The sequence below is a fragment of the Dromiciops gliroides genome, chromosome 2, assembly GCF_019393635.1.
Source record: "Dromiciops gliroides isolate mDroGli1 chromosome 2, mDroGli1.pri, whole genome shotgun sequence".
Lineage (NCBI taxonomy): Eukaryota > Metazoa > Chordata > Mammalia > Microbiotheria > Microbiotheriidae > Dromiciops > Dromiciops gliroides.
The window spans coordinates 435,789,794-435,811,145 of record NC_057862.1 but is presented as its reverse complement, the minus strand read 5'-3'; the positions used below and the strand labels follow the sequence as shown (position 1 = coordinate 435,811,145).

General features: G+C 45.3%; 3 protein-coding genes across 6 annotated transcripts in view; 1 reads left to right on the top strand and 2 right to left on the bottom strand.

Annotated features, from left to right (window-relative positions):
• Nucleotides 1-11,852, bottom strand: part of ANAPC2 (anaphase promoting complex subunit 2) — a 40,121-nt gene extending 28,269 nt beyond the window's left edge. For 2 of the 3 annotated variants that reach the window (XM_043980925.1, XM_043980926.1), the window contains exons 1-4: nt 11,567-11,852; nt 10,482-11,110; nt 8,167-8,299; nt 2,247-2,421 (exon numbers count right to left, since the gene is read on the bottom strand). In XM_043980925.1, the coding sequence (XP_043836860.1) occupies nt 2,247-2,421; nt 8,167-8,299; nt 10,482-11,110; nt 11,567-11,683 (1,054 nt within the window). In that variant the 5' untranslated portion in view covers nt 11,684-11,852. The remainder of the gene's footprint in view (nt 1-2,246; nt 2,422-8,166; nt 8,300-10,481; nt 11,111-11,566) is intronic. The other variant, XM_043980924.1, reaches the window with a different exon arrangement.
• Nucleotides 11,853-11,882: 30 nt separating this feature from the next.
• On the top strand, nt 11,883-13,663 carry SSNA1 (SS nuclear autoantigen 1). Of its 2 annotated transcripts, XR_006354660.1 has the most exons (4): nt 11,883-12,039; nt 12,164-12,363; nt 13,007-13,173; nt 13,404-13,663. XR_006354660.1 is itself a non-coding variant. In XM_043980929.1 (3 exons), exons 1-3 carry the CDS (start codon nt 11,988-11,990, stop codon nt 13,112-13,114), a joined length of 360 nt encoding a protein of 119 aa, XP_043836864.1. In that variant the 5' UTR covers nt 11,883-11,987; the 3' UTR covers nt 13,115-13,663. The 2 variants fall into 2 exon arrangements, 1 of the variants encoding a protein (XP_043836864.1); XM_043980929.1 differs by having other exon boundaries at nt 13,007-13,663.
• Nucleotides 13,664-16,096: 2,433 nt separating this feature from the next.
• TPRN (taperin) overlaps nt 16,097-21,352 on the bottom strand; it is a 37,568-nt gene continuing 32,312 nt past the window's right edge. The window contains exons 2-4 of the mRNA XM_043980923.1: nt 18,295-18,514; nt 17,852-17,961; nt 16,097-17,411 (exon numbers count right to left, since the gene is read on the bottom strand). Coding sequence (XP_043836858.1) covers nt 17,349-17,411; nt 17,852-17,961; nt 18,295-18,514 — 393 coding nt within the window. The 3' untranslated portion in view covers nt 16,097-17,348. The remainder of the gene's footprint in view (nt 17,412-17,851; nt 17,962-18,294; nt 18,515-21,352) is intronic.

Here is a 21,352-nt window from a genome sequence, read left to right as displayed (position 1 = left end):
GTAAACTTCTTCTGAGTAAGAATTGATTCATTCTTCTCACTTGTATCCCCAGCACCTCGCATCATGCTTGGCAAACAGTAGGCACTTAAATGCTTATTAACTAAATAACTGATAGGTTCCTTCTGCTTCCTTCCTTTACAACTCAAAATCCCTCTATCTTCCATCATTCTCTCCCTTACTCCAGTCTCTGAGGAAGAGATGGTCATTCTACATGTCAAGGCCAACACTAAGACCATCACTTGACACCCTCTTCTCCTTTTGGCTCCACCTAACCCATCTCTATCACCTGGTTCCTTGAGCCCATCTCCTCTGGGAGCTGGTCCTGTCAATCATCCTTTTTCTCCCTTTCATTTTCAATTTCTCCTCATTTGCTGGCTTGATGTTTAAGAACATGCCCAGGTCTCCTGTATCTTTAAAAATCCTTCATTTGACTCTGCTGTCCCCTTAAACAATCATGATATATCTCTTCTCCCTTTCAGTGCCAAACTCCAAGAAACAGTCGATCTATATTCAGTGCTTCTATTTCCTCACCTCCCACTAATTTTCCAGTCTCTTATAATCTGGCTTCTGATGCCACCATTTGACTAAAATTATTTTCTCCAGGGTTCCATGTGATTTCTTCATTACTAAATCAGCCTTTTTAAAAAAACTAAATTAAGGGGCAGCTAGGTAGCACAGTGGATAGAGCACTGGCCCTGGAGTCAGGAGTACCTGAGTTCAAATCTGGCCTCAGCCACTTAACACTTACTAGCTGTGTGACCCTGGGCAAGTCACTTAACCCCAATTGCCTCACTAAAAAACAAACAAACAACAACAAAAAAAACTAAATTAAACTTTTTTTCAATTGATAGGCTTTATTTTCTTTCCCTCCCACTTCCAATCAATTGGAAAAAGGAAAGATAAACAAAAGCTTTATAACAAATATTCATGGGCAAGAGAAACAAATTACCAAACTGGCATATTCTAAAATTTATGTCTCTTCCCTTATCTTGGAGTCCCTAACAGGAGTCTGGTAGCATGTTTCATCATCAGTCTTCTGAAATTGTGGTTGGTCACTACTTCGCCTTCTTTCTATCTCCATCCCACCTGACCCACTCTGCAGCTTTTGACATTGTCAACCACTCCCTGTTCCTGAACATTTTCTCTTCCCTTGGCAACTCTAACAGCACTCTCCTCATTTTCCTCCTTCCTGTCTGAAGACTGCTGTTTCCTTTGCTGGATCATCACCCACCTCCTACCTCCTAATTATGGGGATCCTCTAAAGATGTATACTGAGCAGTTATAGCTTCCCTTGATGATCTCATCGACTCCTGTGGAAGCATCTTTATGCAGATGACTCCCAGATTTAAACATCCAGACCTAACCTGTCTTTGAAAACACCCCAACCCCAAATTGCCACCTTACTGCTAAATATCACCCCCAGGCGCCACGAACTCAGCATATCTGAAAGAGAACACATGATCTTCTTCATGCCATTTGCTCCTCCTCCAGACCTCCCTATTTTTGTTGATGTACCACCATCCTTCCAGCTACTCAGGCTTGCAATCTCAGTCGTTCCTGATTCTCCCTTATACATTGGCATGTAGACATGCCAAATTTTATGAATACATACCCCACATTTCTTGACTGTCACCCCCTTCGCTCCACTCATATGGCCTCTGTGCTAGTTTGGGTTCTCGTTCCTTCTCACTAGAGTATTGTGACAGCCTCCTAATTGGGCACCTTATTTTCAGTCTCTTTCCTTCTCCAATGTATCCTTTACATATGTGTCAAATTAATATCACTGAGAAAGTGGTTTGAATATGCTCTTCTTCTAGTTAAAAAGCTCTAGTAGTTCCCCATTATCTCCTCAGCCTAGCATTTAAAACCATCTATGATCTGGTTCATCTTTACATCCTGTGTTCTAGTACTGGCTAGTACCTGACTGGGGCACTTCCATCTCTCTTCCTTCAGCATTATTACATCTATCCCCCATGCCTGGAATGCTTTTTTGCCTTAACTCTACTCTTGGAATCATTCCTTCTTTCAAGGCTCAGCTCAGTTACTCCTACAGAAAGCTTTTACACATACCCCTAGTTACCAGTATTTTCTTTTTCTTCAACTTCCCATGCATTTACACATTGTTTCCACATTCCAGTAGAATGTTACCTCTGTGTGGGCTGGGATTCATTTTGGACTTTGCATTCCCAGTTCCCTGTACATAGTAGGTGCTTAATAAACACTTACTGAATTGAATTGATGCTTACCACGGATGATGCTGAAGAGTTCTTCAATTCGCATACTGGCATAGATTCGGTAAAAAAACCTCTGAACATGGCAGCGCCAACGTCGCAGGGTACTGCTAGCTTCAGGGGCTGTGGGCCCTATAGGGTTATCCTGTAGGAAGACTTTGCTGAGCCAGCCAATTACCTTCTCTATCCACTATCAAAAGAAAACAGAAAGAAGGTAAATAACCCTTCTGTAATTTCTGGTGGCAATGACTTGATCCTTAATTGCAATCATTTCTATTTCAATAAATAAATAGTCAAGACTAAAAAACCCACAAAAATACGGAAAGAAGGTGTACCTACTACAACAGGTAACACAAGGGTAGGCCTGGGCCCTGACAGAGGCAGGGTGGGGAAAGGTTCCATATACTATAGGGGAGGGGGGAATCTGTACAGGTACAGGAAATCAAGTTTTATCTAGCTTTAAATACAAAGAATATTGCTATTAGAAGCTGAGGCTTCTAAAATTCTTTGCTGGTTGAACCTAGGCTATCTTCTAATGTATAATGATAATTTCTTTAATATAACACTTTAAGAGTGATGAAAGAAATGCTTGTGTTACAAGATAAATATGACTTTCAGAAACTATGACCAAAATCCTGGCCAGAATAACAGCCCAAAATACAGTTTCTTTTGGGTTTTGTTTTTGTTTTTTTGCTCCTCCACCCCCACCCCCACCCCCAGCCAGCTATAAGCTTTACTCTAAGTTTCTATTCTCATGGGAACACTCACAAACCTTGCTGACTAGGTCTACTACACATTTATGCTAGCTAATTTCAACTGGGCTCTCACCTCAACAAGGCGATCCTACTATTCTTCCCCTAATTGGTTCCGTATTACCCTATAGCTGTTGTTTCAGACTTTTTTTTTCTCCTTAAACCTCCTATGCCAATCCCTACCCTCACCCTTCCTGATGATGATCTCTACTTACACTTCACTGAAAATTAAAAAAAAATCCATTTGCTGGGAGTTCCCTCTTCTTTATCTCACACCCTCTGACATCATCCCCTGCTATTTATTCCTTCACTCAAGTATCAAAAGCAATCATAATATTTATCCATGACCCTATTCCATCTTACCTTTTCCATCACACTACCTCATCAACATCCCCACACTCTCTAATCTCCAGTCTTTCCCCATCTATTAGCACTTTTCTTGCTACTACACTCCAAATCTCCCCCATCCTTTCTTAAATGCAGTAAAGAGAACAAAAGGCTAGGAAGAACAGATAAGCAGGATGGCTTTGAAAGCTAAAGGTTGACTTTATTATACACTCAAAAACAAGAAAAACCTAATAGACATCTGCAGTTTGGTGTACAATCTTCTTTCTGCTCTACTAGCTATGTGGAAATGTCCATTTTTATTTGGTATTTGTTAAATTCAGGAGAAAATAAATTTAAAACAAAAACCCTTCATTTGATCCTACCATGCCTGCCAGCTACTGTTCTCTGTCTTTCCCTTTTCAGCTAAACTCCTTTAAAAGGTGATCTACAATCAGAAATCTGCCCCTCTAACTCTCTAAATCCTCTGCAATCCAGCTTCCAACCTCAACATTCTATTAAAACTCTCCAAAGTTACCACTATCTCCCAACTGCCAAATATAGAGGACTCTTCTCAATCCTCATCCTTCCTGACCTCTCTTCAGCATTTGACAACACTGACCAACTGCAGCACCTGAATATCGTCTCCTCTCTGTTCTCTTTTGGTTTATATCCTGTCTGATGGTCCCTTCTTCATCTGTATCATGCCCACTAAATGTAAATCTCCCACAAGGTTCTTGAAATAGAGTTGTCTTCTCTTTTATCTCCATACTCTCACTTGGTGAGCTCATCATCAGCTATCTGTGGATTCAATTATCTATGCAGATAATTCCCAGACCTATCTGTGTAGTCCTAGTCTCTTTCCTAGTATGCATCACAAACTGCCTGTTAAGACATTCTGAACTGAATGTCCCCCAGACATTTCATTCTTTTTTTTTTTTTGTCTTTTTGCAGGGCAATGGGGGTTAAGTGACTTGCCCAGGGTCACACAGCTAGTAAGTGTCAAGTGTCTGAGGCCGGATTTGAACTCAGGTCCTCCTGAATCCAGGGCCGGTGCTTTATCCACTGCACCACCTAGCCACCCCTGCCCCCAGACATTTCAAATTCAATATATCCAAAAGAGAACTCCTTAAATTCTCTCCCAAACCTCTCTCTTCTGAAATTTCCCTATTATTGTCATGGGCAACATTATCCTGCCAATCACTCATATTCCAAGCCTCAGTATTATTGTGACTTTTCTCTCATTCATCTTACATATCCAATTAGTTTACAAATATTGTAATTTCTTTCTCTGCAATACTTTTTTTTTTTTGGTGAGGCAATTGGGGTTAAGTGACTTGCCTAGGGTCACACAGCTAGTAAGTGTTAAGTGTCTGAGGCCAGATCCGAACTCAGGTCCTTCTGACTCCAGGGCTGGTGCTCTATCCACTGCGCCATCTAGCTGCCCCTTCTCTGCAATACTTTTAATATATGTCTCCTTTCTATTCAAAGAGCCACCACTTTGCTACAGGTCTTCATCACCCCTTTCTCACCTGGATTATTGCAATGAGGATTAAGTGACTTGCCGAGGTCACACAGCTAGTGGTAAGTGTCTCAGGCAGGATTTGAACTCAGGTCCTCCTGAGTCCAGGGCTGGTGCTCTATCTACTGCACCACCTAGGTGTCCCCTGCAATATCTTTCTAATTCATCTTCCTGCCTTCCTCCCTATTCTATCCAATCTATCCTCTGCAGCTACCAGTCATTTTCCCAAAGTGCAGGGAAAATACTCATTCGTCCAGATCAGTGCAGCAGAAGGAGCAAAAAAGAGACAAAGTTTCAATTTCCCTTCTGTGCATTTGAGGCACTAATAACTAAGGTTGGAACACTTGAGGTTAAAAACAAAGTGGCAATATTCTGGGTTATCTGCATACAGATAATCCACTTTTGTCTCATCCTGGCAAATGTTTTTTCTCTTACACCCAGGCCAAGCCACCTAATGAAATCAACTTTTAATGTTAGACTAAGAAAATAATAACCAGCATAGGCTGTCTTTTTTTTTTTTTTAGTGAGGCAATTGGGGTTAAGTGACTTGCCCAGGGTCACACAGCTAGTAAGTGTTAAGTTAAGTGTCTGAGGCCGGATTTGAACTCAGGTAGTCCTGACTCCAGGGCCGGTGCTCTATCCACTGCGCCACCTAGCTGCCCTACAGGCTGTCTTAATACTTTTTTTTTAAAGCATTTCCTAGTTTTTAAACCATAAGGGCTTATTAGAAAGTGGGGGGTGGGTCACATTTCAAGTATTTAGCAACACAAGTTTTCTTCCTCCTTACCTGGCAGGAAGAACTGGCCATGCTTGTTTCAGGAGAAATCTTCTAATTTCACTATGGCCATTTCTAAATGTTTTTTTGTCACAAGTTCCTCTTTGCTGATTAGCTTTAGAACCCTCTGGTTCTAAGTCCATGATTTTTTGTCTTCTAATATGTGGACACTAACCATTGACTATCTCATGACGGGTAATTTAACACACTATTCTGTAACTCCTGAAGGCCTGTTATGTGTTGATGTTTAATTTCTGTGTTGAAGGAGGAGGAGAAGGAGAAGGACAGGCAGGGAGATAGAGGGGAAAGGAGAGGGCAGAAGGGGAAGAGGAGGAAAAAGAGAAAGAATGAAAGAAAATAGAATAGCAATAATTAGTTCATGCTTAAGTTGAGCAAAACTTGGCTATCTCCTTCTTCACCCCCAACTCAGATAAAAAGATTGACCTTTTCTTTGCTAAGTCAACCTCTCTATATGCACCCATGACCCATTCTATTCCATTCTCTCCAGGAGACTAACCCTTCTATCATCTCAACTCTCACTAACCTTAGTTCCTCCTTAGCTACTCATTCCTTCCCTGCTGCCTACAAACATGTCCAAGTCTCCCCCATCGTTCAAAAACTCTCACTTGACCCAACCACCCACCTCCACTAGCTAACTTGCAATTCTCTCTCCTCCTCTTTGCTGAAATCCTTGGGAGAGCCATCTATACCCCCACTTCCTTTGATCTAACTGGGTTCTAAACCTTCTGCAGGCTGGCTTTCAACCTCATCATTAAACTAAAACTGCTCCCTCCAAAGTAACCAATGATCTCTGAAATCCTTATCCTTATCCTTCTTTCCCTCTCTGCAGGCTTTGATACCAATGATCACACTCTTCTCCTGGAAACTCTCTCCTCCATAGGAGGACTATAGATTTTTGCAAAACTGTTCCTTTCCCCCTGATTCTTCTTTTACATGTCTGACTACATTTTCACTTTCTTTTGTTAGACTTTCATCTGGGTCATACACACTAACCGCTGTTCCCAGCCCACCTCCCTAAGGACCTTGTTTGTCTCTTCACCCTCCATACTTTCTCACTTGGTGATGTTATCAGTTTCAATGGGTTCAATTATCATCTCTATCATCATCTGAGGCAGCTAGGTGGCATGGTGTCTGAAGTCAGGAAGTCCTGAGTTCAAATTTACACTCAGCCACTTCTCACTGTATGACTCTGGGGCACTTAACTTCCATTTGCTTGTTATAATTGTAAAACAGGGATGATAATAATAGCACCTACCTCCCAGGGCTGCTGTGAAGATCAAATGAGATAGTATTTATAAAGTGCTTAGCACGGTTTCTGGTACATAAAGGGTGCTATATAAATGTTTACTGTTTATTGTTATTACATGCAGATGATTCCCAGATCCATATAGCCAGCCCTCTGGATCTCAAATGACCAACTCATCCGTGGTAAGCATCAACTCAAACTCAATGTGCCAAAGCAGAACTCATTCTCTTTCTCCCCAACTTTCCCCTCTTCTTAATTTCCCTTATCACTGTCCTGGGCACTACCATTCTCTCAGTCATCATGACTCATAATCTCATTATCATCTACAACTCCTCACTGTCACCCAACATATCCAATCCTTTGTCAAATCTTAGCATTTCTGCCTTCACAACATCTTTCATATACATCCCTTTCTCTCTATTCAAACTAGCCTAGCTCATACTCATGACCTCATACCTAGACCACTGCAACAGCTTTCTAGTTGGTCTCTCAAGTCTCTCTCTCTACTCTATCTAATCCATCTGCCAAAGCAATTTTTCTACAGTGTAGGTCTGACCATGTCACTTCCCCATCCCCCACTCAATACATTCCCAGTGGCTCCTTATAACCTTAGAAAATCTTTCCTTTGGCCTTTAAGGCCCTTTATATGCCGGCACCTTGCTACCTCTCCAGTCCTCTTACTATTTATTTACTCTCTTCCACATATTCAATAGTACATTAACATTGGCCTCCTGGCTGTTCCTCAAATACAATACTCCTTCTACCAACCCCATGATTTTTCCTTGGCTGTCCCCTATGCCTGGAATGTTCTCCCTCCTCCTCTCTGCTTCCTGGCCTTCTTGAACACTCAGCTCATAGCCAATCTTCTTCCAGCTCCTAGTGCTTTCCCTTTGAGATGACCTACTATTTCCACTATATGCATAATTGTTTGCATGTGAGCTCCTCAAAGACAGAAAATTATGTTTTTGCCTTCCTTGTATCCTCAGTGCTTAGCACATAGCAAGTACTTTATAAATGTTTATTAGGTGACTGAATGATTCACCTAGCCACACTCAGCCTATATGAAACTTAGACCACAGTTAATCATCCAAGTCTGGGCAAGAACCATTAAGGAACAACAACAACAAAACCCCACCTAAACCTGTTCAACTACAGGGCAAATAAAAAGGTCATCTGTATATTCTACCACTCTAAAGTTAGATTCTGGTCCATTTTTTAACTTACTCTCTCCTACTTGTTAAAATTGTGCTTCTGAAAGCAAGAGTCAAGAATACAAAGCCACAAAAAGAGCTTACCTCCTGAAATTCATTCAGGAAAGACCTTTCATATTCTCCCCGACAACGACGTTCCATTCTTTCCTCAATCATCCGGTGGAGGATGGTTGTAACAGCATCAGCACTAACTCTCTCCAGCAAGTTTAGCCTGTGCCTGAAGGGAAGCCAGTGTTCAAAAATCTTACCCCAAGACATCTGAAGGGAGAGTTGAAGCAAGGAAGGAGATTTGGAAGGTGTAAGGTATGAGATCACAAATGAGGAGTTATGTCCCTCAAACAGGACCTGAACTTAAATCCAGACAGATTAAGTAGCTAGCCTCTGTGTGCTCTAAGAGCTTTCTCCCCACCCAAAAATATTTAAGGTACCCTCACCCTCTAATAAAAAAGTCGAGGGGCAGCTAGATGGCGAAGTGGATAGAGCACCGGCCCTGGATGCAGGAGGACCTGAGTTCAAATCCGACTCAGACACTTAACACTTACTAGCTGTGTGACCCTGGGCAAGTCACTTAACCCCAATTGCCCCGCAAAAAAAAAAAAAAAGTCAGACCATTAGATCCACTGCTCCAGTTTGTAGCACACTACTTATAAGAAAGGTCACTGGTAAAATAAATATGTTAAATCTGGAAAAGTAAAAGAACAAAGTTCCCATAGTTCATTAGTACCCCCAAAGAATAGGACTCTGAGAGCATTAGATGAACAGATTAAATTTTGTTGAGGAGGAAATCCTAGGGGGAAAGTCCAAGAACACTGTAGTGGGAGTTCCTAGGCAATTATTAGGTTGGTAGTTGCTAAAAGTAAGGAGAGAGGCACAGAAGTGGTCTGCTTCTGCTCAGGGACTTGCCTTCAAGAATAGTAATGGGGGGGGGGAAGAATAGTAAAGGATCAGAGAATCTGCTGAGAATGTAGAAAGTCTTAACTCTGAGTACTGAAGGGGCAGCTAGGTGGCACAGTGGATAAAGCACCTGCCCTGGATTCAGGAGGACCTGAGTTCAAATCCAGCCTCAGATACTTAACACTTACTAGCTTTGTGACCCTGGGCAAGTCACTTAACCCCAATTGCCTTACCAAACAAACAAACAAACTGAGTATTGAAACAGTACAGGTCTGACCACCAGGTGTCCCCAAATATCAGTCAACAGACAAGTAAACATGGCTCCAATGGATGTAGAGGTACTTCTGGATGAGACAACTAACTATCCCACTTGTTCCTTCCTGCCACTGAACATATTTATAAAAATTGTGCCTGGGTAAACAGACATAACTGTTGTAGCTGAAAAAATGATTAACTTTTGTGATTTTTTTTGGGGGGGGAGGGCAGGGCAATGAGGGTTAAGTGACCTGCCCAGGGTCACACAGCTAGTAAGTGTCATGTATCTGAGGATGGATTTGAACTCAGGTCATCCTGAATCCAGGGCAGGTGCTTTATCCACTGCACCACCTAGCTGCCCTTAACTTTTGTTATTTTTAAGGCAGAGCTAAACTGTAGTGACAAAACTTTAAAAACAATTAACTACATTTTTTTGGTATCTTGCCCTTCCTACCAGCCTCATGGAGTCCAAAAGGACTCAGAAAATCATACTTAGAGACTCACTTTGGGCATAACTAGTATTATTATAGTAAAAATCTCTCACCAAAAAACTTCCAAGTCCATCCCAGGGCACATTTATTTAAAGCAGTTTTCAATACACAAAATTCCAGTACAAAAGAATTGGGTTAAGCACTTGGATTTTATCAAAATAAATCTAACCCATGAAAAACAATGGGAACCTCAAAGGTCAAACCAGAAATCTTAAGACATTTTAGCAAAGTATCTCGAACATATTGCTAAAGAGCAAAATTTTTTCCCCAAAGTTCTTTGATGGTTCTGAAGTATGTCTAGAGAATGCTAGTAACTTTGGCCATGAAAATAAAAAGCCATAAGCTAATCATCTGCTCCAGAGTACTAAACAAGGAACCTCAAGGGTCATCTAGTCCAGCCCCTAACCATAATATGAATTACATCTATTGTGTCACCAATAAGCAGTAATTTTCTGTTAATGATATAGCACCTCACATCCTCTGATGAATTCCCTGCAGTTAGGAGTGAGGGAAATAGGACATTAAGATGCTCTAAGATCCTCTTCCACTACCCAGAAGTAACAGGTTTCCTTTACTCCAGCTTTGTTAAGCATTGTTTGATATCAGGCAAAGTGACTAGGCTAAGGGATATTTATTATAGGATAAGATTTGGACCTAGAAAGGACCCAACAGATAATTGAACCTGACTTCTTTATTCTACAGAGATGAAACCAAAAGAAGTAGAGGGATTTGCCCAAGTTCACAAAAGCAGTCACTTACAGTATCTCACTAAGCTGTTGGAATTGTTCCAAAGCCAATGAGCACCAGCACAGTTCCTTAGCACTGTTGCAGCCTGGGCACTCTGGGCCCTCTGGGGACCCATTCTCTTCCAGGTCACCTTGGTCCAGCTCTGGCTCACTCATGCCACTTTCACTCATCCCTTCATCCCCTTTCTTCTTCTTCTGCTGGTGCATGTAGATTTTAAAGGTACGCCCATAGAATTGTTGGATCATCTCCTGAAAGGTCTTTGTGGTGGAGAAGAACAAGATGGCTCTAAACATGGTATAGACTTTCTCCCTAAGACCCTGGGAGCCAGTCCCCAGCAACAAGCCCATTTGCGTCCACTTCTCCAGAAGATCCAGGCTGTTGAGGTAGGGGTCCAGTCGACACTTGAGCAAGCCAAAAGCTTCTAGGAGGAGCAGGATGCACTGGGGTTCTTCAGCAGTGTTCTCATACTGAGCAATGGCATTCCAAAACTCAGGGGCTATGTTAGACTGAAGGTCAGTCTGGAGCACTTCTGTGAACCATTCCTCCAGGACTGAGTGCAGCTCATAGCATTTCAGCACCTCCACAGCAGCCTGAAGTTCTTCTTCTTTCAAACTCACTGCTCCACTTGACCTGGAAGCTGCCTGGAGAGCACAGAACTCATAAGAACAGGACCAAAAGGGGACAGAAACAAGTGTGGACCTCCCCCTGCATCTCTACAACAAGGGGGAAAGGAGTTCTAAAGGTCAGCCAAGGGAGGGAGAAGACTGCTGAGAGTCAGGACATGAGGGGGGTGGGGAGAGAGAGCTAAGGAAGGGGAAAAATAAGTGACAGAGCCTGAAAGGAGTCTTAGGGGCATGAGGGGCAGGATGAGAGAAGGGATGGGGCGAAGAAAGGGGATGGGATGAGGGGCAGGAGGAACAGAGAGGGGGGATGGGGATAAGGAGAGGGGATGAGCGGGGGGGGGGGGTCTGAGAAGGGGGAATCGGGCTGGGGGGAGGGGCTGAGGAAAGAGATGGGGCCGAGAAGAGGGAGGGGGCTAAGGGAAGGTGGAGAAAGGCTTGGGTGGACAAGCCCGCCCGCTCGAGTGCGGCCCTCACCAGCCCCAGCGCGGCGGGCGGCACCAGCCCGGTGCTCACGGTACTCCAGGCCATTGACAACTCCGCTCCTGGGGCTCCGCAGGCCGCACCCTCTACCATGGCCGCCACTGTCGCCATTCGCGCCGTAAGGCCTGAACCCTGCTCCCGCTCCGGCTCCAACTCTGGGATCCAGCTCCGGCTCCAGCTGCTGCGGCTCCCAGCTCCCGCTACTTCAGCGGATCGGATCTTGGCCCTGGCGCGCGCCGCCGTGACGTCAGACGCAACGCAGTGACGCCCCTGGGCCGGCGCGGCGCGATTTGATGAGCTCACATCCCCTGGCGCGCAAAGGGGTTGGAGGGGCGGTATCTGAGTCGGCGCAGTGATGCGGTAGCGGCAGTTGGACCTGGAGTAGGCGACAGCTGGCGGCGGGAGCCCGGGGAGGATGAGCCAGCAGGGAGCGGCGCTTCAGAACTACAACAACGAGCTGGTCAAGTGTGAGGGCCGCAGGCAGCAGCGGAGCCCCGACCCCGAGTTATCCCTGACCCCTGATCCCCACCCGCCCCGCCCCTCCCCGATGGTCCGCCCCGGCCCCCCACAACCTTTTCTCGCCTCCCCCAGGCATCGAAGAACTGTGCCAAAAGCGGGAAGAGCTGTGCCGGCAGATCCAACAGGAGGAGGATGAAAAGCAGAGGCTCCAAGGCGAAGTGCGGCAGCTGACGGAGAAGCTGGCCCGGGTCAACGAGAACCTGGCCCGGAAGATCGCCTCCCGAAACGAGTTTGACCGCACCATCGCGGAGACCGAGGCCGCTTACCTCAAGGTGGGCCTTCCCCCCCATCCCCTCAAGGGTCAGCACCCCCGTACCTGCCCCGGACGGGCACCAAAACCCGTGGAAACCCCGAGCTGACTTGTCATGTCTGAATGAAAAGCTCCCCGAGAGATATGAGGCCGTTCCCTAAATCCATCCGTCTGTGCTCAGCACCCCAGGCTTGGGGTAGCATAGGTCTAGCCTTGCAGACTCCGGGTGTTTTGTTCCAGAGAGCAAACAGAAGACTGGACTTGCCGTCCAGCAGTAGGCCCCTACTGTGGACTGGGTGCTATGCTAGGCTCTAGGTAGCAGCAGACCCCAGGTGGGATGGAAGGAGAATTGCTTTTGAAGGTGGAGGATGTGGTTTGACGTCTTACTTAGACTACCTGCTACCTGTGTGAGACCTTGAACAAGTCATTTCTTTGTTTCCTTATCTGTAAAATTAGGGAGTTGAACTAGATGATCTTGGGTCCCTTTCAACTCAAACTATGACCCTATAAAAATGGCATAGTCCAGGCCCTTAACTTATTTGAAGGTGATGGAGAGTATATATAGTATGTAAGGAGTACAACAAAAGGTAGGTGGTGCTTGGTACCTAAAGCTGCACCTTTCCAAAATGAGCAATCATAAACCGTTCCATTTTTTCTGGTCACAGATTCTGGAAAGTTCTCAGACACTGCTCAATGTCCTGAAGCGAGAAGCAGGGAATCTGAGCAAGGCCGCTACCCAGGACCAAAAGAGCACCACGGGCAAGGACAGCTGAGCTGGGACCATGGGCGAGAGCCTGGGGCTTGCCTAATACTCCCCTTTGTAGGCCTGCAGGTGACTTCTTGAGAGGGAATCTGTTAATAAAGTATCTTTGTTTTTCATAGCCGCGGCATTTCCCTTTTCTCGCTGTCTCAGGCATGTGAGAACTTAGTTCCCCAGTACTTCATGGGTATTCACTATTCTCTGGGTATTTGATCTAGCATATCCTAAAGAAAAGGGGTAATAACAGCCCGGCCACTTGGGGTAGGGGTGAGTAATGCTCTGCATGTTTCCTTGCCTTCCAGGCAGAAGGAAACATGGGGGAGAGGGAAACATGGAGAGGACCAGAGGCAATTTTGCCTGAGAGTTGTCACTGCTGTCCTGGATCAGCCTTCAGGATATTAATTCCCAGGCCACGTGCTTCCTTAAAAGCAGGTGGCAAGGCAAAGCCAGTAATGGTGGGGATGAGTGGCCAAAAACCCTAACCAGGGACATGAGCCTTAATATACATGTAGTCGATACATTTCAGTTTTATGTGTGAATAAAGATTTCCTTATGATTTTCACCTCTGAGCCTGCTGCCTGTGTCATGGGGGGAGGGGGTGCTCTTTTTTTTTTTTAACCCAAGAGCCAGAAGCCTTTGTTCATTGTTAACAGTCTGTGCCCAACAATCCAGCCCAGATGGCTCCCTACCCCACCCCCACTCCACCATGGAAATTGAGGCTCAGGAATAGAGTGAAGAGCTAGAGATGCAGGCACAAGATAAGGCTGGAAGGACCTGGTTTGGCCAATTGATTAAGAAACCAGGACCCTTCCTTACATAGGTGAGCAGAGGCCCCGGAGGAGTAAAGCACTAGACTCCTTTTCAGTTCTTTCTACATGTTTACTAAAGGCCTAAATACTGAAGGCCTTGTATGACTATAACTAGGCCATATCCTATCTTGAACTGAATTATTTCAGTTTTATTTCATATTGTTCCCTTTTATGTACTTTATTCCAGTTAAACTGACCTGCTAGCTTGTCTTTCCTACAAATGTCATTTCCTACCACTGTTCTTGCACAAGTGGTCCCCGACATTCTCTTAGAATGCTTATCTTCCTGTACAACATGGTTACCTCCTAGGAGATGCTTCTTCTGATGTCTCACATTCCCTTTGAAACTATTTTGTATTATTTTGTATACAGTTTGCATAGATTTATTTATACATGTGTAAGTTTCTTGAGGCAGGGCCTACTTTTGGGGGGCGGACAATGAGGCTTAAGTGACTTGTCCAGGGTCACACAGCTAGTAAAGTGTCAAGTGCCTGAGGCTGGATTTGAACTCAGGTCCTCCTGAATCCAGGGCCGGTGCAAAGCACTGCACCACCTAGCTGCCCCCTGGCCTAGCATACTTTCTTACATGTAGTTGACATTTAATAAATGTTTGTTGAAATGAAATACTGCAACAGTTTTCTCTCGTATTCCTTTTTATTCTAACTCTTCAACAAAAAAAGTAATGTCATCATCTTCCTCTAGGAGCATTTTGACCTTATCACCATCCAGATTAACAATGGATTCCCCATCAAATTAAAATTCAACCAAAGATTGAACATGTCTTGAATGCTGTCTTAATGTGAATTTGTTGAGGAAAAACTAATGATGTTACAGTATATCTTAGATCTAATGGATAGTGTAGACCCATTTTTACCCTCCTAAGCAGGAGTAAGCCTGACTTATGCCTTGTTCTCCTTTCCTGATTCCAGCTGTGTCTTCATTTAGCAGTCTAGTGCTGATAACTGGGAGAAATGCCTTCATCTTCATAATCCTCTTTAGGTTAGGAATTGACTTCCTAACTTACTGCCTCACCTTTCCTAATTCTCACCTAAGCAAGAAGTGACCATAATGAGTACTTGAAAATTTGTCAACAGGCAAAGTTTAAGCAACTGAGGGACCATGTGACTTTGTCATCTGCTCTCCTGTGCCTTCTTGAGACCAGAAAGGTAAATGTTCGAGGTAGATCCCAACAAATCACTCTTCTGAATTCTATCAATAGGGCATTTATCAGCCCTTAAATCTGCTTATCACTTCCTGGGCTGTTAACCAACTTTTAGTGCCAGCTACTAGCAGTGTAAGTATTACAAAGGCTTTCAGGACTTAAGTATTTTCAAAGTACTTTTAAAAGTGCTTTTACTTTTTGCAACATTTTCCATTGCCCTGTCTCCCCTCACAGATTTGAAGTCTCAGCTCTTCAGTGAAACCTTCCCAAATATATTGCCCCCACCACTCAAGACTTTCAACCCTTCATTGCTAAGGATTCTTTTCTCCCTGCTGCTACATCTGGTTGCCATCACTTGTACCTCTGAGTATTCATGGGGTGCCTGGTTCCCAAATTCAGTAACTTTCCAGGCCTGGGACAAAAACACTAACTTTGTCCTCTACAGTTATGCAGGGCACACACTGAACATTGAACAATTCCTATAAAACACAATACTGGTTTTTTTTCAAGAGGCTGCAGCAACTTAAGATCTGACCCTTTGACTGTTTGCATTATAGAAAAAGGTTACTGGCTGACCATCCAAAGGAATGGAATGTGAACTGAATTCTGACACTCAAGAATAGAGAAAAGAAATGCACTTAGGGGAAAACTGGAGGAGGGAAGGCTGGGAAAAACTGACTCATGAGTGAGTTTAGGCTCTAGAGCTCAGTATCCATTGGGGGGGGGGGGCGGCTAGGGAAAGGAAATTGGTAGCTTCACATCAACACTGAGGGCAAGCTCTTTATAGCCCCAAACCAAGGATGCCCAGTCCTGTCATGTTTAGATGATAGTCTCCCTCCCCATTCTGCTGAGGTGCAGGTGGTACAAGGAAAATAAACCTATCTCGCTCAAAGACAGTTCTTCCATCTCCCTCCACAGACTTTTCTACCTGCCCCTTGAGGCTCCTACAAAGATAGCATTCACCTGCCGTGGTGATGAGTCTTTGGAAAGCCTTTGGAAAGAGAATGACAACTGGGAAAACAGGCAAAGGTTCTCTAGTGCTGTTTATTGAGTCCCATTTATCAGGTGAGAAAGAAATTATTCCGGTTAATTACAAAGTGAACTGTGCTAATTCCAACCATATGTATAAGTATTGACTGGTTGAATGGAGGGGGAAGAACCACCTATGGAGTCAAGCCCCTAGGACCCCAGAAAGGGGTCAAGGCAAAGAAGGCAGGGTGGGGTGCAGAGACTGAATCCCTGCTTTCTGGCTAGGCCAGGCCTGGTTAAATTCACTCTCTTTTCACATGTGCACATCCCCTCTACCCTTTCATGTAAAGTCCTGGTATCCAGTACAGACGTGGAGTGCCTTTAAACCGGCTAGGCATTGCTAGCCTCAGTAGTAAATTCAGAGCAGGAAGAGGGCTGCCCTAGCAAAGCAAACAGAGACAGGCAGCTACACCAGAACCTGGCACAAAGGGCAATTGCAAATGGAGAGTAAACACCCTAGGTTGGTGTCGGGCCTAGGCTTCTGCCAAAAGGCCCCTGCATCCCTTGGGCAAAGGAAAAAGAAGGCCCTCTTAGGTGCAGTCATGGCCTCCTCTTCTTGTGTCAACCTTCACCCTCCCAGAAGGTTGTATCCCCCTCAGCAGAACAGAGCCAGACTAAACAAGGAAGGGCCAACAGTGAGGAGGCAAGGGATGTGGAGAAGCACTGGGAGTAGACAGAAGGGCAGGACAACAGAAGACGGCAATATCCCCAGTCCTGCCAATATCAGTGCTACCAGGAAAAGAGGAAGATGCTTCACTCGCAGGCTTGGGTTATATAGCAGAGGACCGGAGGAAGCCTTGGGACATGAACAGAAGTAGATTGTAAGCCCCCTTTGAACCAACAGGGAGGGGCTGCCCTGCCAGGCTTGGGGGGGGGGGGTTAGGGCATGGCCAGGCCCCAGCATTCCCCAAAGATAAGGTGGCAATGGAGCTTCTTAGGGCTGAGGCCCTACGGAGGACTAATCACATAGCTCTGGAAATGCTGTAGGCACAGATCCTGAGTACTTCGTCACTAGGCAGGAGCAAGCCAGAGAAACCAGCGACAGCTAGTTATGACCCCAGTGGCTGAGCTCCCCAACCACAGCACTGGAGAATTGTGGCACCCACTGCCTATGACTTTACCAAGCATCCCAAGCACCATGGTCCTGGGGGGACAGGGGAATGGCAGGATAATATCTGGAGAATTTCCAGCCCCAACAAGATGAAGTGCTACTGGTCCATCTGTTTCTCAGTCCAAGGTGCTGGGAGATCAGAAATAGAGGGCAGGCTCACTTCGGAAATCTGAGAGGTCATTCTTGCTGGCTGGGGTAAGCTGCAAATGAGAAAAGAAAAACGGGGTAAGAAGGCTGGGAGTAGAGATGTTCTGTCCACCCACCCCTCCCAGGAGGGTGAGATGCCAGAATCTTAGGGTGCTTTAGAGTGGGCAGTGAGAGAGGGGCCCATGTAGAGACTGGAAAGGTCAGGACAGAGGGGTAAATCCTCAGATCTGCCAAGGGGAAACAAAATCAGAATCTGAAAGAAGAAACAGGTGGAGGCCTCTAGACCCTGGAATAAGGGGGGGGGGAGGGTATTTAAAAAGCAGAGAGGTAGAGCTGGAAGGGAGCTTAGAGATCAGTTAGTTCAACTCTCTCCATATTTTAAATGATAAAATTGAGGCAGGGTGGGGGAGTGATTCCAGCCTCAGGTCTGTGACTCTGTGGCCCATCTAGGCCTTGAACCCACAGGGAGCCCACCTGAAGACTAGGCACTTACCATGACTTCTTTCTGAGGGCTAGCCCCAGCTTCACATGGGCCTGCATCATACTTCTGTTCCTGCCATTTACTGAACTCCACTGAATGCTTTGGAGTGTAACTGGACAGACCTAGGGAACCAAGTACAACACATGCACAGACATGTACCCACCCAGGTATAGTTCTGATGAGCAGCAAGAAAGCAGTGGGTCCCATCCCAAGCAGGACCCACATTGGCAGATCGCCACCCCACCGGGAGGCCCCTTGTACCATCACACTAGCATCCAAATACCAGTCTACTAAATGGGACAAGGACTCCCTCTCCAAACCCTGGGCACATCAGGGATTGTGGGCTCTCTGACTCTCAGGTTTTAAGAGGGCTGAACAGCAGGGAAACCCAGATAAATCACACCTAATCTCTCCTCCACTGCCAAAAGACGAATTCTCCCCAACGTCTGGCTCACCTGAGCTGGATTCTGGAGGTCGAGTGGCACCCTCCATTACAGTGCTGTTTACAAAAGTTGCTCGAGGAAGGAAGACAGCAAAGGGTTTCTCCTCATCATCCCCCTCAGAGCCAGATGCCCCCTCTTCTTCCTCCTCTGCCTCTTCTTCCTGTGCCAATGAGCTCTCCGAGGGGTATTCAAATGTGGTCTGCAGGCTCTTCTCATTGAAGGAAATCTTCATCTAGATCCAAGGAAAGAGTAACATCCATCATTCCCTTCAAAGTATTCTCTGCCCTTTTGGACCTCAACCTCCCTTTCCTCTCTCTGGATGGGAAAGAATCCAAGCCCAGCAGGTGCCCTTCTTTCTACCCCAAACACCTTCCCCTGCCACCCCCACCCAAGAGAAGCTGGTAGTTAGCTGCAACGGTGAGTTTCTGGTACAAGTCTCTCCCCTGGGCAGATCAGCAGTGGCCACAGCCCTTAGGCCAAAAAAGGAGTGCTACACCTTTTATCTGGACACTAGCTAGGCAACCATTGCAGTCATGTGCCCTCTTGGTCTTGGCTCCTAATTTGTAAAGTGGGGTTAATAGTACCCTACTCACCTCACACAGCTGTCATGAGAAAAGCACTTTGTAAACTTTCAAACAAATGATATAAACAAGAATCTATCACTACCTGGCCTGCTCTGGTTCTTCTTCAATACCCCTATGAATGGCTAGCCACCCTCATTCTCTATGTACGCTCTTCCTTCCAACAACATGGGCTTCATCACTGATGGCCCGACCAGGGAATAGGCCTCAGAATTGGGCCTTCTGGTTACCATATGAGGGAAGCACACCCCAGGAGTCTTTCTGCAAGCCCCCAACTTGGAAAGCAGAACAACTGGGTTGGGGGGGGGGCGGGTAAAATCAGTCAATAAACATTAAGTCCTTACCATGTGCCTAGCACTGTGCTGTTAAGGGGTTACTAAGAAAGGCAAAAGGCATGGTCCCTGACCTCAAGGAGCTCACATTCTAATAAAGGAGATAAAATGTAAATGACCACATACATACAAAATATATAATATAAATAATATATAAAGGTAATGTGGGGTCGGGTGGTGGAGGAGGGAGAAAGACAAAAAAAGCTCTCCTATGGAAGGTAGAATTTAGCTTGAAGGAAGCCAGAGAACCCAAGAGGCCGAGGTAAAGGGGACTCACCAAGGCAGAGGCACCTTCAGGAGACTGAGTATCTTGTGAGAATACAGTGTAGCTGGATTGTGTAGTAGGTGAAGGGGAGGAAAGTGTAAGAAGGCAGGAATGGGCCAGCGTGAAGGGTTTTCAATACCAAACAGAGCAGTTTGGTTTTTTTTAAATTTGACCCTGAAGATAAGGAGCCACTGGAGTTTGATAAAAAGAAGGGTGGCATGGACAGACCATTGCTTTAGCAGCGGACTGGGGAGAGACATGAGGCAGAAAGACTGATTAGAAGGTTATTGTGATAATGTAGGTAAATGTTGTTGCTGTTCAGTAGTGTCCAACTCTTGGTGACCCCATTTGGTTCTTGGCAAAGATACTGGAGTGGTTTGCCATTTCCTTCTCCTGCTCATTTTACAGATGAGGAAACTGAGGCAAACAGGGTTAAGTGACTTTCCCTAGTTAACACAGCTGGCAATTGTCTAAGACCAAATTTGAACTCGGGTCTTCCTGACTCCCGGTCTGCCACTCTATCCACTACACCACCTAGCTGCCCCATCTAAATGATAGAAGGAATAGAAAGAAGGTTATATATACATGACATGTTGTGAACATAGAAATGACAAGATCTGACAAGAAATTGGATATGTGGGGTGAGTTTAAGAAATAGAGGGTGACTGGGGGCAGCTAGGTGGCGCGGAGGATAAAGCACCGGCCCTGCATTCAGGAGGACCTGAGTTCAAACCGCCAGACACTTGACACTTACTAGCTGTGTGACCCTGACTTAACCCCCATTACCACCCCCCCCAAAAAAAACCAGAAATAGAGGATGACACTGAGATGTGCCTAGATGGTAGGAAAGATCTTGGTGCCATCAACAGTAACAGGGAAATTCAGAAAAGGGTGGGTTTGGGGAGAAAGGTGTTGAGTTTTGTTTTTAACAAGTTAAGTTCAAGGTGCCCATGAATATGCAGTTCGAAATGTCCAAAAGACAGTTGGTCATGTGGGAATGGAACATAGGAAAGAGACTAGAGTTGAATATCTGGTTCTGGGAATCAATAGCATACCTGAACCAAAGGGGCTAATGAGATTACCAGGTAAGTAAGTATGGAGGGAGAAAAGATGAGGGTCCAGGACAGCCCTGGGAGACACCCATGGTTAGTGGGTAAATAAAGATCCTGGAAAAGAGAATTTGAAGCAGTCAAGCAAGGAGGCAGAGAGAGAGAGTGAATGAGTGAGCGAGAGAGAGAGAGAGAGAGAGAGAGAGAGAGAGAGAGAGAGATATCAGTATCTTGACAACCTCAAAAAGAAAGAATATCTAAGAAGAGGTGATGGTCTACAGTGTCAAAGGCTGCAGAAAGGTCAAAGATGAGGACTGAGAAAAGGCCATGAGATTTGAAATTCAGTCACTTAAGAAAGCAGAATTTCAGGAGATGAGGTTCAAAGACAAAATGCAGAAGGTTCAGAAGCAAGTGAAAGGCACCTGGTATGGACTATTTTCTCAGGGAGTTTAGCTTTGAAGGGAGGAGAAACAGAGCAAGAAAATTAGTCGGGATGGTTGGATCAAGTGAGGACTTTTAAGGATGAAGGAAGACCATAGGCATTTTTGTGGACAGCAAAATGGATAGGGAGAGACTGAAGAAAAGTCAACATGATGGTAAGGACAATCTGCTAGAGAAGACAGAAGGGGATGGGATCATATAAAGAGACTTGCCTTCAAAAGGAGAAAAGCCACTTCTTCATGTGAGACTGAAGTGAAGGAGGACAAAATAGAGGAATATGCTCGAATGATGTAGGATGAGACGGAGGGGAGAAGAAGGAGCCCTCCTATGTCTTTCCAATAAGCTAAGGATTCCACATCGACTTCTCCCTCTCAATAACTCAACTATACCCTCTCCTGAAGG

What these genes read in the sequence shown, in the direction of transcription:
- SSNA1 (XM_043980929.1), top strand. Translation starts at nt 11,988, where the DNA reads ATGAGCCAGCAGGGAGCGGCGCTTCAGAACTACAACAACGAGCTGGTC. An exon ending in CAACAACGAGCTGGTCAAGT is followed by an intron (nt 12,040 to 12,163) that starts GTGAGGGCCGCA and finishes CGCCTCCCCCAG; the next exon opens with GCATCGAAGAACTGTGCCAA. An exon ending in CCGAGGCCGCTTACCTCAAG is followed by an intron (nt 12,364 to 13,006) that starts GTGGGCCTTCCC and finishes TTCTGGTCACAG; the next exon opens with ATTCTGGAAAGTTCTCAGAC.